Here is a 16,309-nt window from a genome sequence, read left to right as displayed (position 1 = left end):
GGATTATTGAGGTGGACAAGTTTGTGGTATGATTTGATGCATCTCTGAAGCACACTTGAATAATTTCTACATGAATGACTGCCAAAATGGAAGCAATTATCCACTTCCAGCATTTTGGTAGACAAGTCGGAATATTGGTGTCACAGAACTGCTGATTTAAAGTACTAGTTCTTGAGTCTATAATCAACTTTCCGCAAGAACAGTATGCAATAAATTATTATGTTTCTTGAGAGGATAAGTTGAAGACAATAAACAATAGGCGCTGGAGTAGGCCATTCGGCCCTTCGAGCCAGCACCACCATTCATTATGATCATGTCTGATCATCCACAATCAGTATCCCATTCTTGCCTTATCCCCATAACCCTTGATTCCACTATCTTTACGAGCTCTATCTATCTCTTTCTTGAAAGTATCCAGAGAGTTTGCCTCCACTGCCTTCTGGGGCAAAGCATTCCATATATCCACCACTCTCTGGGTGAAGAAGTTTTTCCTCAACTCTGTTCTAAATGGCCTACCCCTTATTTTTAAGTAGTTACTGTTTTTAAGTAGTGTGTAGCCAAGTTGCACATAGGGTGGCCCCACAAATAGCAAAGGATTGCAAATATTGGTTTGGAACTCCTTTCTAATGACGTTAATGAATCTTTCAGCCCCAAGGGAAGAGGCAACGCCTCGGTTTAACAAAGTGTGAAGCTGGATGAGCACAGCAGGCCAAGCAGCAACTTAGGAGCACAAAAGCTGACGTTTTGGGCCTAGACCCTTCATCAGAAAAGGGGATGGGGAGAGGGTTCTGAAATAAATAGGGTGAGAGGGGGAGGCGGACCGACGATAGATAGAGGAGAAGATAGGTGGAGAGGAGAGTGTAGGTGGGGAAGTAGGGAGGGGATAGGTCAGTCCGGGGAGGATGGACAGGTCAAGGAGGCGGGATGAGGTGAGTAGGTGGGAAATGGAGGTGCGAGGAGGGGATAGGTGAGAGGAAGAACAGGTTAGGGAGGCAAGGATGAGCTAGGTCGGTTTTGGGATGCAGTAGGGGAAGGGGAGATTTTGAAGCTTGTGAAGGCCACATTGATACCATTGGGCTGCAAGGTTCCCAAGAGGAATATGAGTTGCTGTTCCTGCAACCTTCGGGTGGTATCATTGTGACACTGCAGGAGGCCCAGGATGGACATGTCGTCTAAGGAATGGGAGGGGGAAGTTGAAATGGTTCGCGCTGGGAGGTGCAGTTGTTTGTTGCGAACCGAGCAGAAGTGTTCTGCAAAGCGGTCCCCAAGCCTCCGCATGGTTTCCCCAACGTAGAGGAAACCACACCAGGTACAGCAGATGCAGTATCCACATTGACAGATGTGCAGGTGACCATCTGCTTGACGTGCAAAGTCATCTTGGGGTCTGGGATGGGGTCAAGCAGATGGTCACCTGCACATCTGTCAATGTGGATACTGCATCTGCTGTACCTGGTGTGGTTTCCTCTACATTGGGGAAACCAAGCGGAGGCTTGGGGACCGCTTCGCAGCACATCACAAGCTTCAAAATCTCCCCTTCCCCGACTGCATCCCAAAACTAGCCCAGCTCATTCCCCCTCCCATTGCATCCCAAAACCAACCTAGCTCGTCCCCGCCTCCCTAACCTATTCTTCCTCTCACCTATCCCCTCCTCCCACCTCAAGCCGCACCTCCATCTCCTACCTACTCACCTCATCCCGCCTCCTTGACCTGTCCATCCTCCCCGGACTGACCTATCCCCTCCCTACTTCCCCACCTACACTCTCCTGTCCACCTATCTTCTCCTCTACCCATCTTCGGTCCGCTTCCCCCTCTCTCCCTATTTATTTCAGAACCCTCTCCCCTACCCCCTCTCTGATGAAGGGTCTAGGCCCGAAACGTCAGCTTTTGTGCTCCTAAGATGCTGCTTCGCCTGGTGTGTTCGTCCAGCTTCACATTTTGTTATCTTTGATTCTCCAGCATCTACAGTTCCCATTATCTCTGGCCTCAGTTTAACATTTCATCTAAAATACAATCCCTGAAGGCAGTTCAATGCTCCTTCAGTTTTGTGCTGGAGTGTTTGTCTCAACTATGCATTCAAATCTCTAAAGCTGGATGTGATGAGACAACCTTCTGACTCAAGGGCCAGAGTGTTACATTAAGTCTTAACTGACACCATAAATAAATTGAATGCATTAGTTGAAGAAAACAATGTAAACATTTCAGGATACGGCAGATACTGGATTTCATTATTTACCAATGGCATTTTTGTAAACTGATGACAAATATTGTCTATTTCAGTATTTATTTAAATGAAATAGATTCAGTACATCAAACTTGGAGAACATGTTTGCATCTTCTAAAAGTTCTTGGGAAGTCGGCATGCTTGCCAACATTACCACAGTAACTACGGGTAGTCCCAGGTGGCAAATGGGTTCTGTTCTGGAATGTGCAGGAGAATATAATGGAGCCAATCATAAGAAACGCTCATATTTCACAACTTTAAAATTACACTCCTGCATGAGATTGCCTTCTTCAGTACAAGCGTTCATAGACCGGGGACCCACTGTACACTTCAAAAAGGAAGACATTATATCCCAGTGTACTTCACAACTAATGAGCAGGGCTACAGCAGCGTTGTCCTAACTGCAGATTCCTTCAAATATGAGTGATCATTGCAGTGGCATTTAAATTGATGGTTTATAGACAAGACTTTAGTCTGTACTTGTGGCTTAAAATTAAGTTAAACCTACAGTACAATGTATTATACAATTACAGTTATCATTTTTTACAAAATTATGTCAGCTCTACAAAGAAATGAATCAAGGGCAAGTGGCTACCACTTGGCCCCTTTCACCTGATCCATTATTTAATAAGATCGTGGCTGACCCAAGGTGTGGCCTTAAATCCATATTCTTGCCTCCCTCTGAAAAATTTTGAAAACAAGGGGTCAAAAGTTATCTATCTCTGGCGAGAAAAGCAATGACACCACCTCAAACTCTTACTAAAGCAAAGAATTACAAAGACTCATGATCGGCTGAAAAACATTCCTCAGCATATTAAATCGGAAACCTGACTTTTTAAACTGCCCCCGAGTTCTGGTAATAGTTTACTATACATGACTGTTCTAAAATCCATGCAGTTGATTCAAGTGTAAATGAAGTTGAAGTTAGCATCGTCAAAAGTGCAAGAAAAAACACAATATCAATTAATTACAATGTGGGTGAGCATATGACAAATAAAGTCTAGTGTCAGTAACATGAATGATAAATGAAAAGCCTTACAGTTCTTCTTAAAAATGGATTCTTAACACTATTTGAATAATCCATCCCAAACTAAGCCTCAGAACATACAAATATGCCAGAATTTGATTCAAAAAAGTCTCTGTGTTGTACAACTAGGAGGTAATTACAGAAATAAGGAAGAGGAGATCCATACAGGAATATACAAAAAAGAATTAAGAGTGTTAAAAGTCTGATAATCAGTGGTTAGCTGGTAAACAATGAGCACAAGGGTGACAGATAATCAGAACTCAAGTTGAGATTTGGATAGATGAGTTTGGATGAGCTCCAATTTAAAGAGGATGGAACATGGGAGGTCTGGACTAAAACTGAAGGATAACAACAGCACAGATCAAGGCTTCAGCAACAGATGACCTGGGGCAGGGGTGGAGTTGTATGAATCCATGGAATAAAAGGAACACTGGCAGCATGGATAACATGTTGGCTGAATGACAGAAAACAGCAGTAGTGAATGGCTGTTTTCCAGACTGGAAGATAGTACAACAGCAGGATTCTCAAAGGATCAGTACTGTGGCCATGGTATTCTTGATCTGCACTCGGGAGTAAAAGACAGTTTCAAAATGGGTAGTTAACCACAAATTTTACAAGTATTTTGAACTATGAGAATGGATTGATGGTTAGATGGAGCCCAGAGAAACAGAGAAACAAGGCAGGCAGTCAAGGGGATTATGGATAGTCCTTGCAGCAAGGTGTGAAGATATATGGTTAAGCATAATCCAGTTACAAAATATGTTGCCTTTAGTATAACCAATACATTTTCAAGTACTCATTATCCTTTGTATCACCTACCCAGCTGCTCTTCCCTAGCCTACTATCAACAATCATTTGGCCTGCAAGTCCTTTTCGCGCTCTCTCTTCATCACCCACCCACCACACCACCTTCCACTGTCAGCTAGCTGCTTCTCATTCTGAAGGAGAACTCAAAATAGCATTCTCTCTCCACAAATGCTGCCAGACCTGTTGAGTTTCTCATGAAATAATTGCTCATGTACCTTTCAGATCTTCAGCATCCATAGTTCTTTGTTTTATTACCATCTTTGTCAAAGTATAAATATCTGATCACAGTCAAATGTAGTTATCAAAGTTACAACGTTGTGATTCAGCATCAGATCGTTCAAGGAAACAGATAGATTCAATGGCCAAATTTGTGACAAGGACCACAGAAAATAACTTTGGTCTTCTGAGTATTTAGTTGAAAGAAAATTTCTGTTCATCCAACACCAAAGCCATCTAACATATGAGAAAATTGAAGGGAAAGGAAAGGTGGTGGAAAGATATGTTATCACTGAACAAAAAGGAAGGCAAGTTATATTTCCAAGGCCAATTATCAAATTCCCACAAAATTATGGCACAAGTTCCTCAAGACCGTTTATCAACCCAACCATCTTCACCTGCTACCTCAAAATCTTTTCACCCATTAAGATGGACAGAGATATTCAGCATTAATTAGTGTTCAGTACCACCTGAAATTCCTCAGATAATAGTGCAAACAGGCACAAACTGCTATATGATCTGGACAACTTTTGCATTTCTGTTGGAAGTGTGGCAAGTAACCCAACGCGAGGCATCACCAAACACAGAATCTGACCAGCTTCCCTTAATATTTAAAAGGGCAGCTGCACCAAAGCACAGTTCCACCATCCTCAATGCATGCATCAGTGTTGTGATGGAACACTCTCCACAGCTCAATAAATTGAATACCTCATCTTAAATATCCACTTTCTCCATTAGAAAAACATGGTTTCAGTGTGCACCCCAACAAAATGAATTGCAAAAAACACAGAACTTTTTAGTGACTCAAACTCAACCCCTAACAAGCAGAATGGACTCACAAAACCTCCAGATGCCCCACATTAAATACTGTTGTTCATAGATCAAAGAATCCCTACAGTGTTGAAACAGGCCCTTCGGCCCAACAAGTGCACACCAACCCTCAGAGCATCCCAACCAGACCTATCCCCCTTCAACCCACCAAGCTACACATCCCTGAACACTACAGACAATTTAGCATGGCCAATCCACCTAGCCTGCACATCTTTGGACTGTGGGAGGAAACCGGAGCACCCGGAGGAAACCCACGCAGACACAGGGAGAATATGCAAGTTCCACACAGACAGTCACCCAGGGGTGGAACTGAATTCAGATTCCTGGCACCGTCAGGCAGCAGTGCTAACCACTGAGTCATCATGCCACCAGTCCTTCACTTTCACCTGGCCAAAATATCTAGAATATCCCCAAAAGGACTCCGGGCATATCTAACACAATCTGCCACAGTTCAAGGAGGTACTCACCCAATCACACTCAACGGCAATTGAGGATGCAAAAGTCATACTTGTGCTGACAACAAGGTCCACATCTGATCAGTGAATCAAAAAACTGATGCTGTTCTCAGATGATGTTGAGGTGGCATATAGATGACAACAGAAAAGAAAGGGGGGGGCCTAGGGGTGATCTGCAATAACATATGATCAGCTAAGAAGCCAATGCTGACATTTCTCTGGGCACAAGTAGTTTTTAAGAATGCAGCAAGGTGGGCCCAGTCACACTCAGAAGAATGACAGCACAGGAGGAAATGGTCAATTGTCGCAAAATCTGCAACCAGACCAAAAAGAATAGTTTGTCACCACTGTAGTCTGATGGATTGTAATTCATGACGTTGATTAGGGCAGTCTCAGTACCTAAGCAAGTGCAGAACCCTAACTGAAGGGATTTGGCAATGAGTTTCAAAGTAAGTCAGGTGTGGAAGCCAATAGCATACCCACAAGCCGATAGTAGAGTTCGATTGAGGTGGATTCATAAGTTGAAAGCAGAGGGATGAGGAGAAGTTTTCATTCAATTCTGAGACTGCAGTAAGATATGATATCCTGTAAGATGTACGCTTTGGCACTACCTGAGCAGAAACAGCGAGAGTCAAGGATCAAACTATTGAGAAAATAATCGACTGACATTGAAGTCCAAATTATAAGCTGTCAGTTTACTTCTGTCTGGCATTAAGGATCCCAGGCCTCTCCTGAACATTCTGCATCCAAATTACCTTTGACTCTACTTTTTTTTCCCCATGCTTATCAACTATTTTCCTTGACATGTCATATTTCAGTAAAGTCTCAGCTTCAGTCCTTATGACCAACTCAAGTCACATGAATTTCCTCATGTCAAACCATTTGCTTCTTCCATGCCATTTGCTTCTTCCATGCCATTTTTCGCCAGGAGAATTTCCTGACCACGAACTCTTTCCCACTTAACAATTCCCAATGGTTTCATCATTTTGAAGCGTTATAAATCTATTCTAAGTCGAGCTCAGAAGTCAGCACCAAGCAGTAGAAATAGTCTTATCAACAAACTAACATTGCTGTTTGTGTAGTTCCTACTGGCAAACCTGAATCTATCAAAAGTAAAAATTATTAACAGACTTGCTTTCTGCTCACTGAACAAGCAACATAAGGATACATGCCATAGTTGAATATTAAAAAGACAATATAGAGGGGCTAATACTGCTGCTAAAAAGCTAAACAGAATTTATACTTGCCATGTGAAAGGGATTTCAGATATCAATTTTCCAAATGAAGCCAATAGGGAGTTTGGCCTTTTCTTTGAGCATTTACGTCAATGAACTTAGACTTTCTCAGCTTCAAATAACCAAACATTTCTGGTCTGGAATTTTTAAACTAAACTCCTTACAGAGACAAACTATTTCCCAACACGTCTAAGCTATCTCCTTTCTTCAAGGAAAACTGTTGCATATATTTAACATCTACCAGGACTTACGGAAACTGAAAATTAAAAGGCCTTCCAAGCAATGGGTGATTTCCCCAAGGCAAAAAAGAAAGGATACTAGATCCTGCAACTAGAAATTTAATGTCCTTCATTGTTTACTTGGTCTGGCTGTAAAATACACACACTGCAAACAATGCTCCATTACATAGAAAGAAAGTCTCCCTGAACATATTTTCAAAACAAATCACTATTCCAGACATACAGACAAGTTAATGCTTAAATTCCCTTACACACAGACCAAAATCCACATGCCACTCATTCAAAATCTCTTCACTAAAAAGCACAAGATTAAAATTATACATATAAACATTACACAGTGAACAACTACGATCTTCATCAGACCGAACTGGATGCCTCAAAGAAAATGGAGTTTTGCAAGGATAGGAAAACAAGTCAACAACAGGATATTCTGAATTTCAATTTCAATTTGAGGAAGCCACTCATGTCAAACTGTTACCCTCAACTTAAATCAGACCAATTACACACAGATATCAAGAAAGAACTGTCTAAAGCGGGCTGGGGAAACAGACAAAGGAGAAAATCATTGGCACATAATTAAACAGATATTTCATAATGCTCAGCAAATATTGCTTCCAGTCAAAAAGAAGAATTCTACAATAAGGATAAGTCACCCACTATTCACAGTGGTGGAGGAGATTATCTAATCAAAAACTGAAATAGATAACACGAAGAAAAGTAGTGCTAGGCCAGAGGATGGGAACTTTTTGAGGAACCCAAAAACGGTAACACAAGGCTGAAAATTAATGACGAAAGTAGATTGGCAAGAAATAAAAGAACAACCTGCAAGACCTTACAGCCATCGAATTCTATAGCACCAAAACAGACCCTTTGGACCAACCCAGCCATACCAACCAGATAACCTAAAATTAATCCAATCCCATTATGCCAGCATGTGGCCTACAGCCCTCTAAACCCTTCCTATTCATGCACCCATCCAGGTGCTTTTTAAATTTTGTAATTATACCAGCCCCCATGACTACATCTTTACACCACAAAAGAAGAGTGGCTGAAGTGACTGTGGGGCCCTTGGAGAACATGGCTAGGAAATTAATAACAGGAACATTACAGAAAATTTAAACCAGTATTATGCTTTGGTCTGGACATGGACAACACTATGAACATTTTGAAGGTATTAGATAAGCCAAGGTGCTAATGGAAGGAAAGGTCTAACAATTTCTATCCCAAGACACAAAGTATTTGACAAACTAATGGGACCGAAGGCAGACAAGTCACCAGGAATGGCTGGCTTGCATTCAAGGGTTTTAAAGGAAATTACTGGAGAAACAGTGGAGGTATTGGTTGAAATATTCCAGAATTCACTACGTTCCAGGAAGATCCTGGAGGACATGATGCCCTGTTCAGCAAAGGAAAAACACAGAAAGGAGGCCAGTATAGGCCTGCTTGGTGGCAAAATGTCAAGAATCCATTATGAAGGAAAAAAAAATCATCACAGCACATTTAGATATACTTAACACAATCAGAATCAACATGGTTTTGAAAAGGAAAACCATGTTTGACACATTTTCTCAAGTTCTTTGAGGATATAACAAGCAGAGTTGATGAAATAGAATTGGTAGACATATTGTGTTAGGATTTTCGGAAAGCATTTGATAACATGCCATATTAAAGGCTGTTGAACAAGATTGCAGCATCGGATGCAATTATGGCCTCAATTATTTACTGTCGACACTAACAACTGGTAGAAGAGGCAGACAACATACCCAAATTGGCTGGCAATATAGAAATAGGTGGCAGGGCATGTTATGATCAAGCCATTAAGGTATGTGCAAGGAGATACAGATAGCTCAAGTGGGCAAAAACTTGATAGATAGACTTAATCTAAGGAAGTGTGTGGTTATGCACTTCGGTACGAAGAATCAAAAGCATACTATATCTGAATGAAGAGAGGACAAAGTGCAGCTGTGGGTGTCCTTGTGAATGAAACACAAAACAGGTAGGAATGCAGTAAGACAGAAGTGGTGGGAGGCGATTAAGGATAGGGAAAGGGAGCAGAGACAGAGAAGAGGAGGTGGCAAAGTGTGAAACCGTTTAGTGTCAGAGGAACTAGGTCCAAAAGAATTAGAAAAATAGACACGGACTTTATTCACAATAAAGACAAGTTGGAAACTGGCAAGACTGCATGTGCACCATTCATGATAAAATATTGGTTTAAAAAACTAATTTCACCATCTCAAACTGTCATCAAACAACTTACTGTATATTGCGAGAGTGAAACAAAGGCTCTTACAAAAGAAACCCTGGAGGAGTGCATAATCAACTGCATTAATGAAGTACTGTGCAGGAATATCTCAAGTACAAGACTTTGTCAACTATTTCAGATAGTTGTACCTGACTGAATTACCCTAGCAATGAGTGAAATTCTGGAATTATAAATTAGGTAGATTATCGATTGTTTGGGAATTGCAGTACATCTCAAAACAAATCAGCAAAACACAAGATTCTAAGTACGAGCTAAAAGCACATTTTTGGAGGGGCATTCCTGAGCAGCTGTTGTGATCAGAAAATTTTCACCATATGCAAAAAACATGCCTAAATATTAGTCAAAGTCTTTAAGACTACACCTGCATATATTGTATTTAATTGCTTCCAATTAGAACAGATTTGGGTCAATATTTTGAACTCACGAAAACCTTTATAATAATTTGCCTATCCTTAAGCAATACAACACTGTTCAACAATTCAATCAAATATTCTGCATTTTGCCACTACTGGATGCTGAAAAAACATTGAAGTCAAAGTCCATGTTCCTATTTCCAGGTTTAACTTTTATCAATTTAGATACTTGACTAACTTAGATATCCATGTTTCCAGTCTTGACAAAACTTCTACAATCAGAGCAACTGTTGAGACAGATGTGCTAATTCTGTTAATCTTATCGTCTGGAAACGAAGGACATGATTTAACAATGAGACATCAATGTCTTTATCGATAAACAATTATTGATTGAGACACCAGATTTTTTTTTCCCCCCTCACAATAGCCAAAAGCTTTCTTCTAACTGGACATCAAGTAATATTTATTCACTCATGAGATGCAGAAATTAGTAACCAGCCTTTACTGCTCATTCCAAGTTTCCTCTTGAAATATCAGTGGGTGATCCATTTGGATTTCTCACCAATCTGACTCCCAGGAACAAAATCACAAAATGAAGGAACTCATCAGGTCTGCCGGCATCTGTGGTGTTTCTCGAGCAATTTCTGTTTTTGTTTCAGATTTTCAGCATCTGCACTTCTTGGCTTTGTTTTAATGACTTCCAAGATTTGATGTTGAGGTCTTCAGCAATGGTAATACGACTGAATCAGTCGAAGTTGGTTTGAGACCCCAGTTGTCAGGAAAGTTCAATACTTGACACTTAAGTGGTAGGCAGCAATTACTCCACACATCATAGCAAGGACAGATGCCTCCAGGTTACTTCGTTTACCGATAAAACAGCTGAATGAAGATGGCTGGGCCTAGGGCACTGCCCAGAGGAATTCCTGTAGTGATGCTCTGCAGCTGCAATGAATGGCTTCAAAACGACAAGCAGCTTTGTGCAAGCTTTGACTCTGATTAATGGACAGTTACATTGCTTGATCATATCACCAACACATTTAATCAGCAGATTGCTCCAGAGTAATTTCACAGAGCACACATTGGCTAGCTTGATTTTCCTCCTTTTCTTGGGCACAAAGCATGGCTGATAAATACTGAAATCGTTTTGAGCAGAAGCAAATGTTGTACACCCGATTCTGACATAACGTGATAATTCTGTTCTCATTCAATCTCACGTTATAAGAAAATTGCACAATAACCAGATATAACGTGATGGGGGCGGAATCATTTTATAGCCAACACAGGTAGGGAAAGTTCAGAGTCTACAAATATTATTCCATAATTCTTCAATCACATTAAAATGCATTGAAGAAACACAACTTATTTCCAAGCCGATTTGCCTGTACAACTTTGCTAGAAGCACGGCATAACTCTGAAGCATTGAACTTCAGCACAACAGCAGGGACATTTATGGGTCTCTACACCCTTGGCTACATCCAACGTGATATGCGGTCACTTGATTTAACTTAGTGTGAACCAAACTGGCTGAAGTCTGGCATCTGCAATTATGGTAATTTCCAAAGGAAGCCAAAATGGATTGATCAGTAAGCAATTCGGGCTGAAGGTGGTTCAGTCTCATCTTTTGCATTCACTTGCTATTTTCTTTCCCAGACAGGAGCAATGTGAGGTTTCCTCTCAATCATTTATTCGTGTCATTCTATTGATACAATTAGGAGGGCAGGGTGAATCTGCTACCATACTTTCACTTTCTTGGTTGGCTACACCAAACATCTTCAATTCCTTCCGCAGTGCAGCCATTCTTCGTGAAAATAACAATGTAGCTTGCTAGTCCACCAGAATCAAATAAGGAACCAACTACAAGGATTACTTGAATGAAAAGAAAATCCATTTTATTGGTAGCAAATGCTTTAAAAATTGAAGGCATCAAACTCACAAGAAACGGTGTAAAGTCTGAAACTGGGATATGCCAAGCACTTTTAAGTATAAGCAATTATAAAAGCCCTTAGTGAATTTGTAGTGTTAGGTTTTAACCTAAGACCATGATTGTTCAATTGACGTTTTGCTCTTGGTGGATTAATGTATCTCCAAATTGCTCTATCACTCGGTCATGTCCTTTGAGAGGGAGGCAGTAAGATGGAAGATTACCAGCTGTTTCACGGAACTAGGCTAGGCATGGTCAGCTGGTTGCTGCATCGTTTTAAAAGTGGTTTTAAAAAAGAATAACACTACTCCATACATCAAAGTCCCAGATATGAAAATCAGATGACAGGAGTCAAAAAAATGATGAGTTCGGATGAAGAGTCACTAGATTCGAAACATCACTGAATTCTCCCCATTAATCCTACTGAACTTCACCCAGTTTATTTTTGTTTCAGATCTCTAGCATCTACAGTTCTTTGTTTTATTCAAGAATCGATTGTTCATATTTTACCACTATCATAACATTACATCTTCCTCACTATTCTTTCAAATGAGGCAAATCTATTGACTGACATAACAAACACACTTATTTCACAAAAAGAACTCCTAACTTAGATGTTTCCTCAATCGCATGGCAAATTTGTACAAGTTCACTCGGAGGTGGCCTGACATGTACTAATTACCATTGCTGGACAGCTTTGAACATTATGACATACCCTCTCCTCAGACAAACAACAAAATTGAAACGACTGGCTCATTAGGCACTAGGTTAACTCAACACAGGTGCGACTTTGTAACATATAAATGGTACTTGCACACAGCTACGTCAAATATAGAAGACAATTTAAGCACCCGGTCATAAACTTTTTCCTAGAGCAATGAATACAAACTTCTTGCTGCACTGGACTTCCTAATAGTTCTCCATCAGTTGCCTGAAAACCAAATTTGTACTTGCAGGTTTCCTCTGGCCATTAATCAAACTGACCTTCATAGGTTTCCATAAACTTTCTCATGTCTCATATATAATTCTTCTGTTTTTATTTACAAGCTGAATGTCTGTCTTTCCATTGAATATTTTGCCAACATGCTTTGCCTCAGTGGCTGAGATTTTGTCTTTCAAAGTGTAAGTGATTCGTTTTTCAGGACCTGGATCCGACATTCATCCAGACAGGTCCATAATTCTGCTTGTATGCCATCCGACCCCACTACTTTGTCATTCTTCAATTCTTGGAATGATGCTTTGACCTCTTCCTGATTGATGCCCTGTCATTCCTTGATTTGTTCTTGTATTTTTCTCAGTCTGTGGTAAAAGTATTGGCCTCATTTCACCCCGATTACCTGGCTTGCATCATAGAACATAGAACATTACAGCACAGTGCAGGCCCTTCAGCCCTCGATGCTGTGCCGACCTGTCATTGAATATATATACTGTACATCAAAACAAATTGATGAGATCAACTAAAAGTAATCGTTACCAGGAATTAAAAACCAAAAACAGTGCATGCTCTAAGTTAGGAAGAAAACCAAAGTTGCTGGAAAAGCTCAGCAGGTCTGGCAGCATCTGTGGAGGAGAACACAGAGTTAACGCTTTGGATCCCATGACCCTTCCTCAGAATTAATTCCCATCATCCAAGACCTCAATCACTCAAAGTGAAGCACCTTAGTACTTAGTCAAGTACTTTGAGTTTAGTGTATCATGCTCACAGTGTAGTCTCCCATACACTGGAATGACCAAATGCAAACTAGTCGATCAATTGTTAAACAGTTCTATTCATTCAGATGAGAGATCCTGAGTTACCAATCTCTATTTTAATATGAGCAAACTGAAAAGATTTATTTGAAATAACTTACTGGCAGAACAAAGAGAGTATTTGAAATAAAGTCTGAATATTTTCATCACCTGAAAACAATGAATCAAGATGGAAATTCATAGAACATTCAGACAGGAAGAGCTTCTATGGTGTTAAAGAATTCATTCCTGGCTGCCTAGCCCAGAGCTATTTCCGAGAAAACAAAAAACAGCAAAAGATGTGACTGCGGGACTCAGTTTATTCCATGCGATTAAACTGATAGGGGAGGTAATTATTTAAACAGAGTAAAGGAGATTAAAGAATGCGTATTTTGCATACACCAACTCAACATCAAGACGTTTATGTACAAACTAAAGTATATAAATGAAGCAACAAACAAGTCTCAAAACCAGTTTAACAAATATTCAAAATAAATCAGTCACTTGTTCAGCTCAAATCAACACAGGTTAAAATATCTCACTGTGATTCATTGTAGAAGAGATAAATATACGAAGCATGAATAATCAAATGACAATCTCACACATTTGAACTTAACTTCTGTAATAACCAACAGTTGTCCAGCAGACAAGTAAATGGAATTTCCAAATTTCAGTCCGCTTCGACAATGCTAACACTAAACTTTGGACACCTGAGTGTTTTCAAAGGAATGGTTAACAATCACTTCATTTAAATTTTAAAATAGGATCCACAAGAATTCAACACATCAGAATTTGGGCAAGTTAACAGTAAGTTGCAGTCCAGACAACATACCCCATAGTGAAATCTTTTCACATGCTGAAATGACAAAAAATTCAGTTTGCAATCTTTAAATGGAAAATTGAAAATCCCTACCATGATTCGTGTCAAATTCAATAAATTAGCCATTAGTCATTTGGTAGTACAGAACTTGTCTTGTTTCAGCAACAATTATTTTCTCTATGCAATTTAACTTTAACTCATCGGGAGAATTTGCAAGAAAACAAATGCAGGGACAACCAACAGTTATACCATATATAAATAGTGCTGAATTGCTGAGCATCTTCACTAATTGGAATCCAATGCTATCACACAGAAAGCATCAGTTAATGACTGATATTAACAGCCAGGTTTTCCTTAACTTTTAAACCAGCCAGGTTGACTCTGATTGCTGAAGGTATTTCCCTAAGACCCAAAATATTAAATGGCTGTCAGTTATTTTCTTGAGTTGAAACAGGCACTGTGCACATATGTTGTTTGCAGTCACAAAAACAGAGTGTTGTGTGTCAATGTGTGTAGCTTCAATGGAACTTTTCTATTAATGTGCCAACTTTGTGCCTAGCACTACAGATGTTTCATCAATTCTTACCACGAGGACATGGTTCAACTGTTAAACTTTAAAGCTGCAAAATTAACATATTACTTCAGATTTAGTGTAACATAATATTTTGTAAGGCATGGGGATGAGGAGCTGCGCTAGTTTAACAATAATTAAAAAGCCCAAGTATTACTCAACAAATAATTTTGCTCTGTGGTGTAAGATGTAGTAATTGGTAATAACGGTTGCATTTTAAGCAAATATTGATTTATTTTAGTCTTTAGCTTACCTGATCCATCCCGGCTGTTGTACGGCCATCCTGTAACAGTAAGCATCGATGGCATTGGGGAACTGGCTCTACTGTCCACTTCAATATGTTGTGTGATATGGCGCACAGTTTGCTTATTTTTACGATTCTTTTTTCGACCGGGCAGCTGCCACACCTCAGGGGCCTGATCAGAAAAGGCGTTCTGTGAAGTGATGGTCTTGCCAATGTGAGATTCTCTCAGTTCAGCACCTCCATAATGCGAAGGAGATATCTGCTCCTCCTTGACTCTAAATGAATTGTAACCAACATCACTGGACCAGAGCGACTGCGATGAGATGTCATCATGACTGTCAGTTTTCTGCTCGTGTTCCTCTTTGCTATAGCTGCTCCCACCATCATGACAGCTTGCAATCGCCGAATCTCCAGAAGAATTTGCAGGGCTTGTTCGTCGTCTTTCCAACCAGGGAGAAGTGCTCCTGCCCACTGCTACTGGTGTCACAATATCAATGCTGCTGCTTGAGGGAGCTCCCATATCATACTCCATAATATCCTCTGATGGCTCAGTCTTAATACTGATATCTAAAGCTGCCTTGATAAAACTGTGACATGCCTGAACTATGTCTGTCATCTGCAAATAGCTTGCAGCCGACATCACCTCAATGACATTCTTGCTAGTCAGTGCAAGGTGTGCTGAATACATAAAATCAATGATTACTTTGAAACCTTGCGCAGTGACTATGTCCAAGTGAGTCACAGTGGCCTGGTCTGAGGACATCTTCTGCACCTGACAGTATAAAGTTTTGAAGTAGCGACTACTACCAAGCAGGACATTTTTATGTGCTTTGAAGATTTTTCCCTCCACAATGATGCAAACATCGCACAAGATGCCATGTTGTCGCTGTTCATTCAATTCCTGCAGTAAGTGACGATAATGGGAAGTGATCTCCATGTCATCCTTCCGATTGTTCATAGACAGATATTGCTGTTGCTTTTGAATCCTAATATCAGGAAAGAGTGAAGAAAATGAGTATCAACTTTGCACACCATGAATGGTAAAATAAAATCAGAATTCTAATCCAAACTCCAAGCAGGCAAGGACAAGAAAGCTTCACATTCGGTGAAAATTATGTCGCATGTTAAACAGAATCAACTATAAATTCACACACTGAACATTACTGAAATTACTGAACATTTAATAATCTACCATTCAAAATGCATTCCACAGCAAGACAACTTGTAGTACTGCAGCATACAGTGCATTAAAATCAATTTGCTATTCAAAACAACATGAAAAGCAACAGTCCCTTACACTGTTTAATGGTAAGCATTTAGAAAGCAGATTTTAGCATGGCCCATGAAAGAATTAGTAGGACAGGGTAAACTATTAGGT

At 40.1% G+C, this 16,309-nt stretch overlaps 1 protein-coding gene across 3 annotated transcripts in view; it reads right to left on the bottom strand.

The window, feature by feature from the left end:
* Window positions 1-16,309, bottom strand: part of LOC125461405 (zinc finger and BTB domain-containing protein 46-like) — an 83,472-nt gene that overhangs the window by 29,942 nt on the left and 37,221 nt on the right. For all 3 annotated transcript variants that reach the window (XM_048550151.2, XM_048550150.2, XM_048550152.2), the window contains exon 3: window positions 14,941-15,917. In XM_048550151.2, the coding sequence (XP_048406108.2) occupies window positions 14,941-15,917 (977 nt within the window). The remainder of the gene's footprint in view (window positions 1-14,940; window positions 15,918-16,309) is intronic.

Source organism: Stegostoma tigrinum, chromosome 19 (assembly GCF_030684315.1).
Source record: "Stegostoma tigrinum isolate sSteTig4 chromosome 19, sSteTig4.hap1, whole genome shotgun sequence".
Lineage (NCBI taxonomy): Eukaryota > Metazoa > Chordata > Chondrichthyes > Orectolobiformes > Stegostomatidae > Stegostoma > Stegostoma tigrinum.
This window is presented reverse-complemented; position numbering and strand designations above follow the sequence as displayed.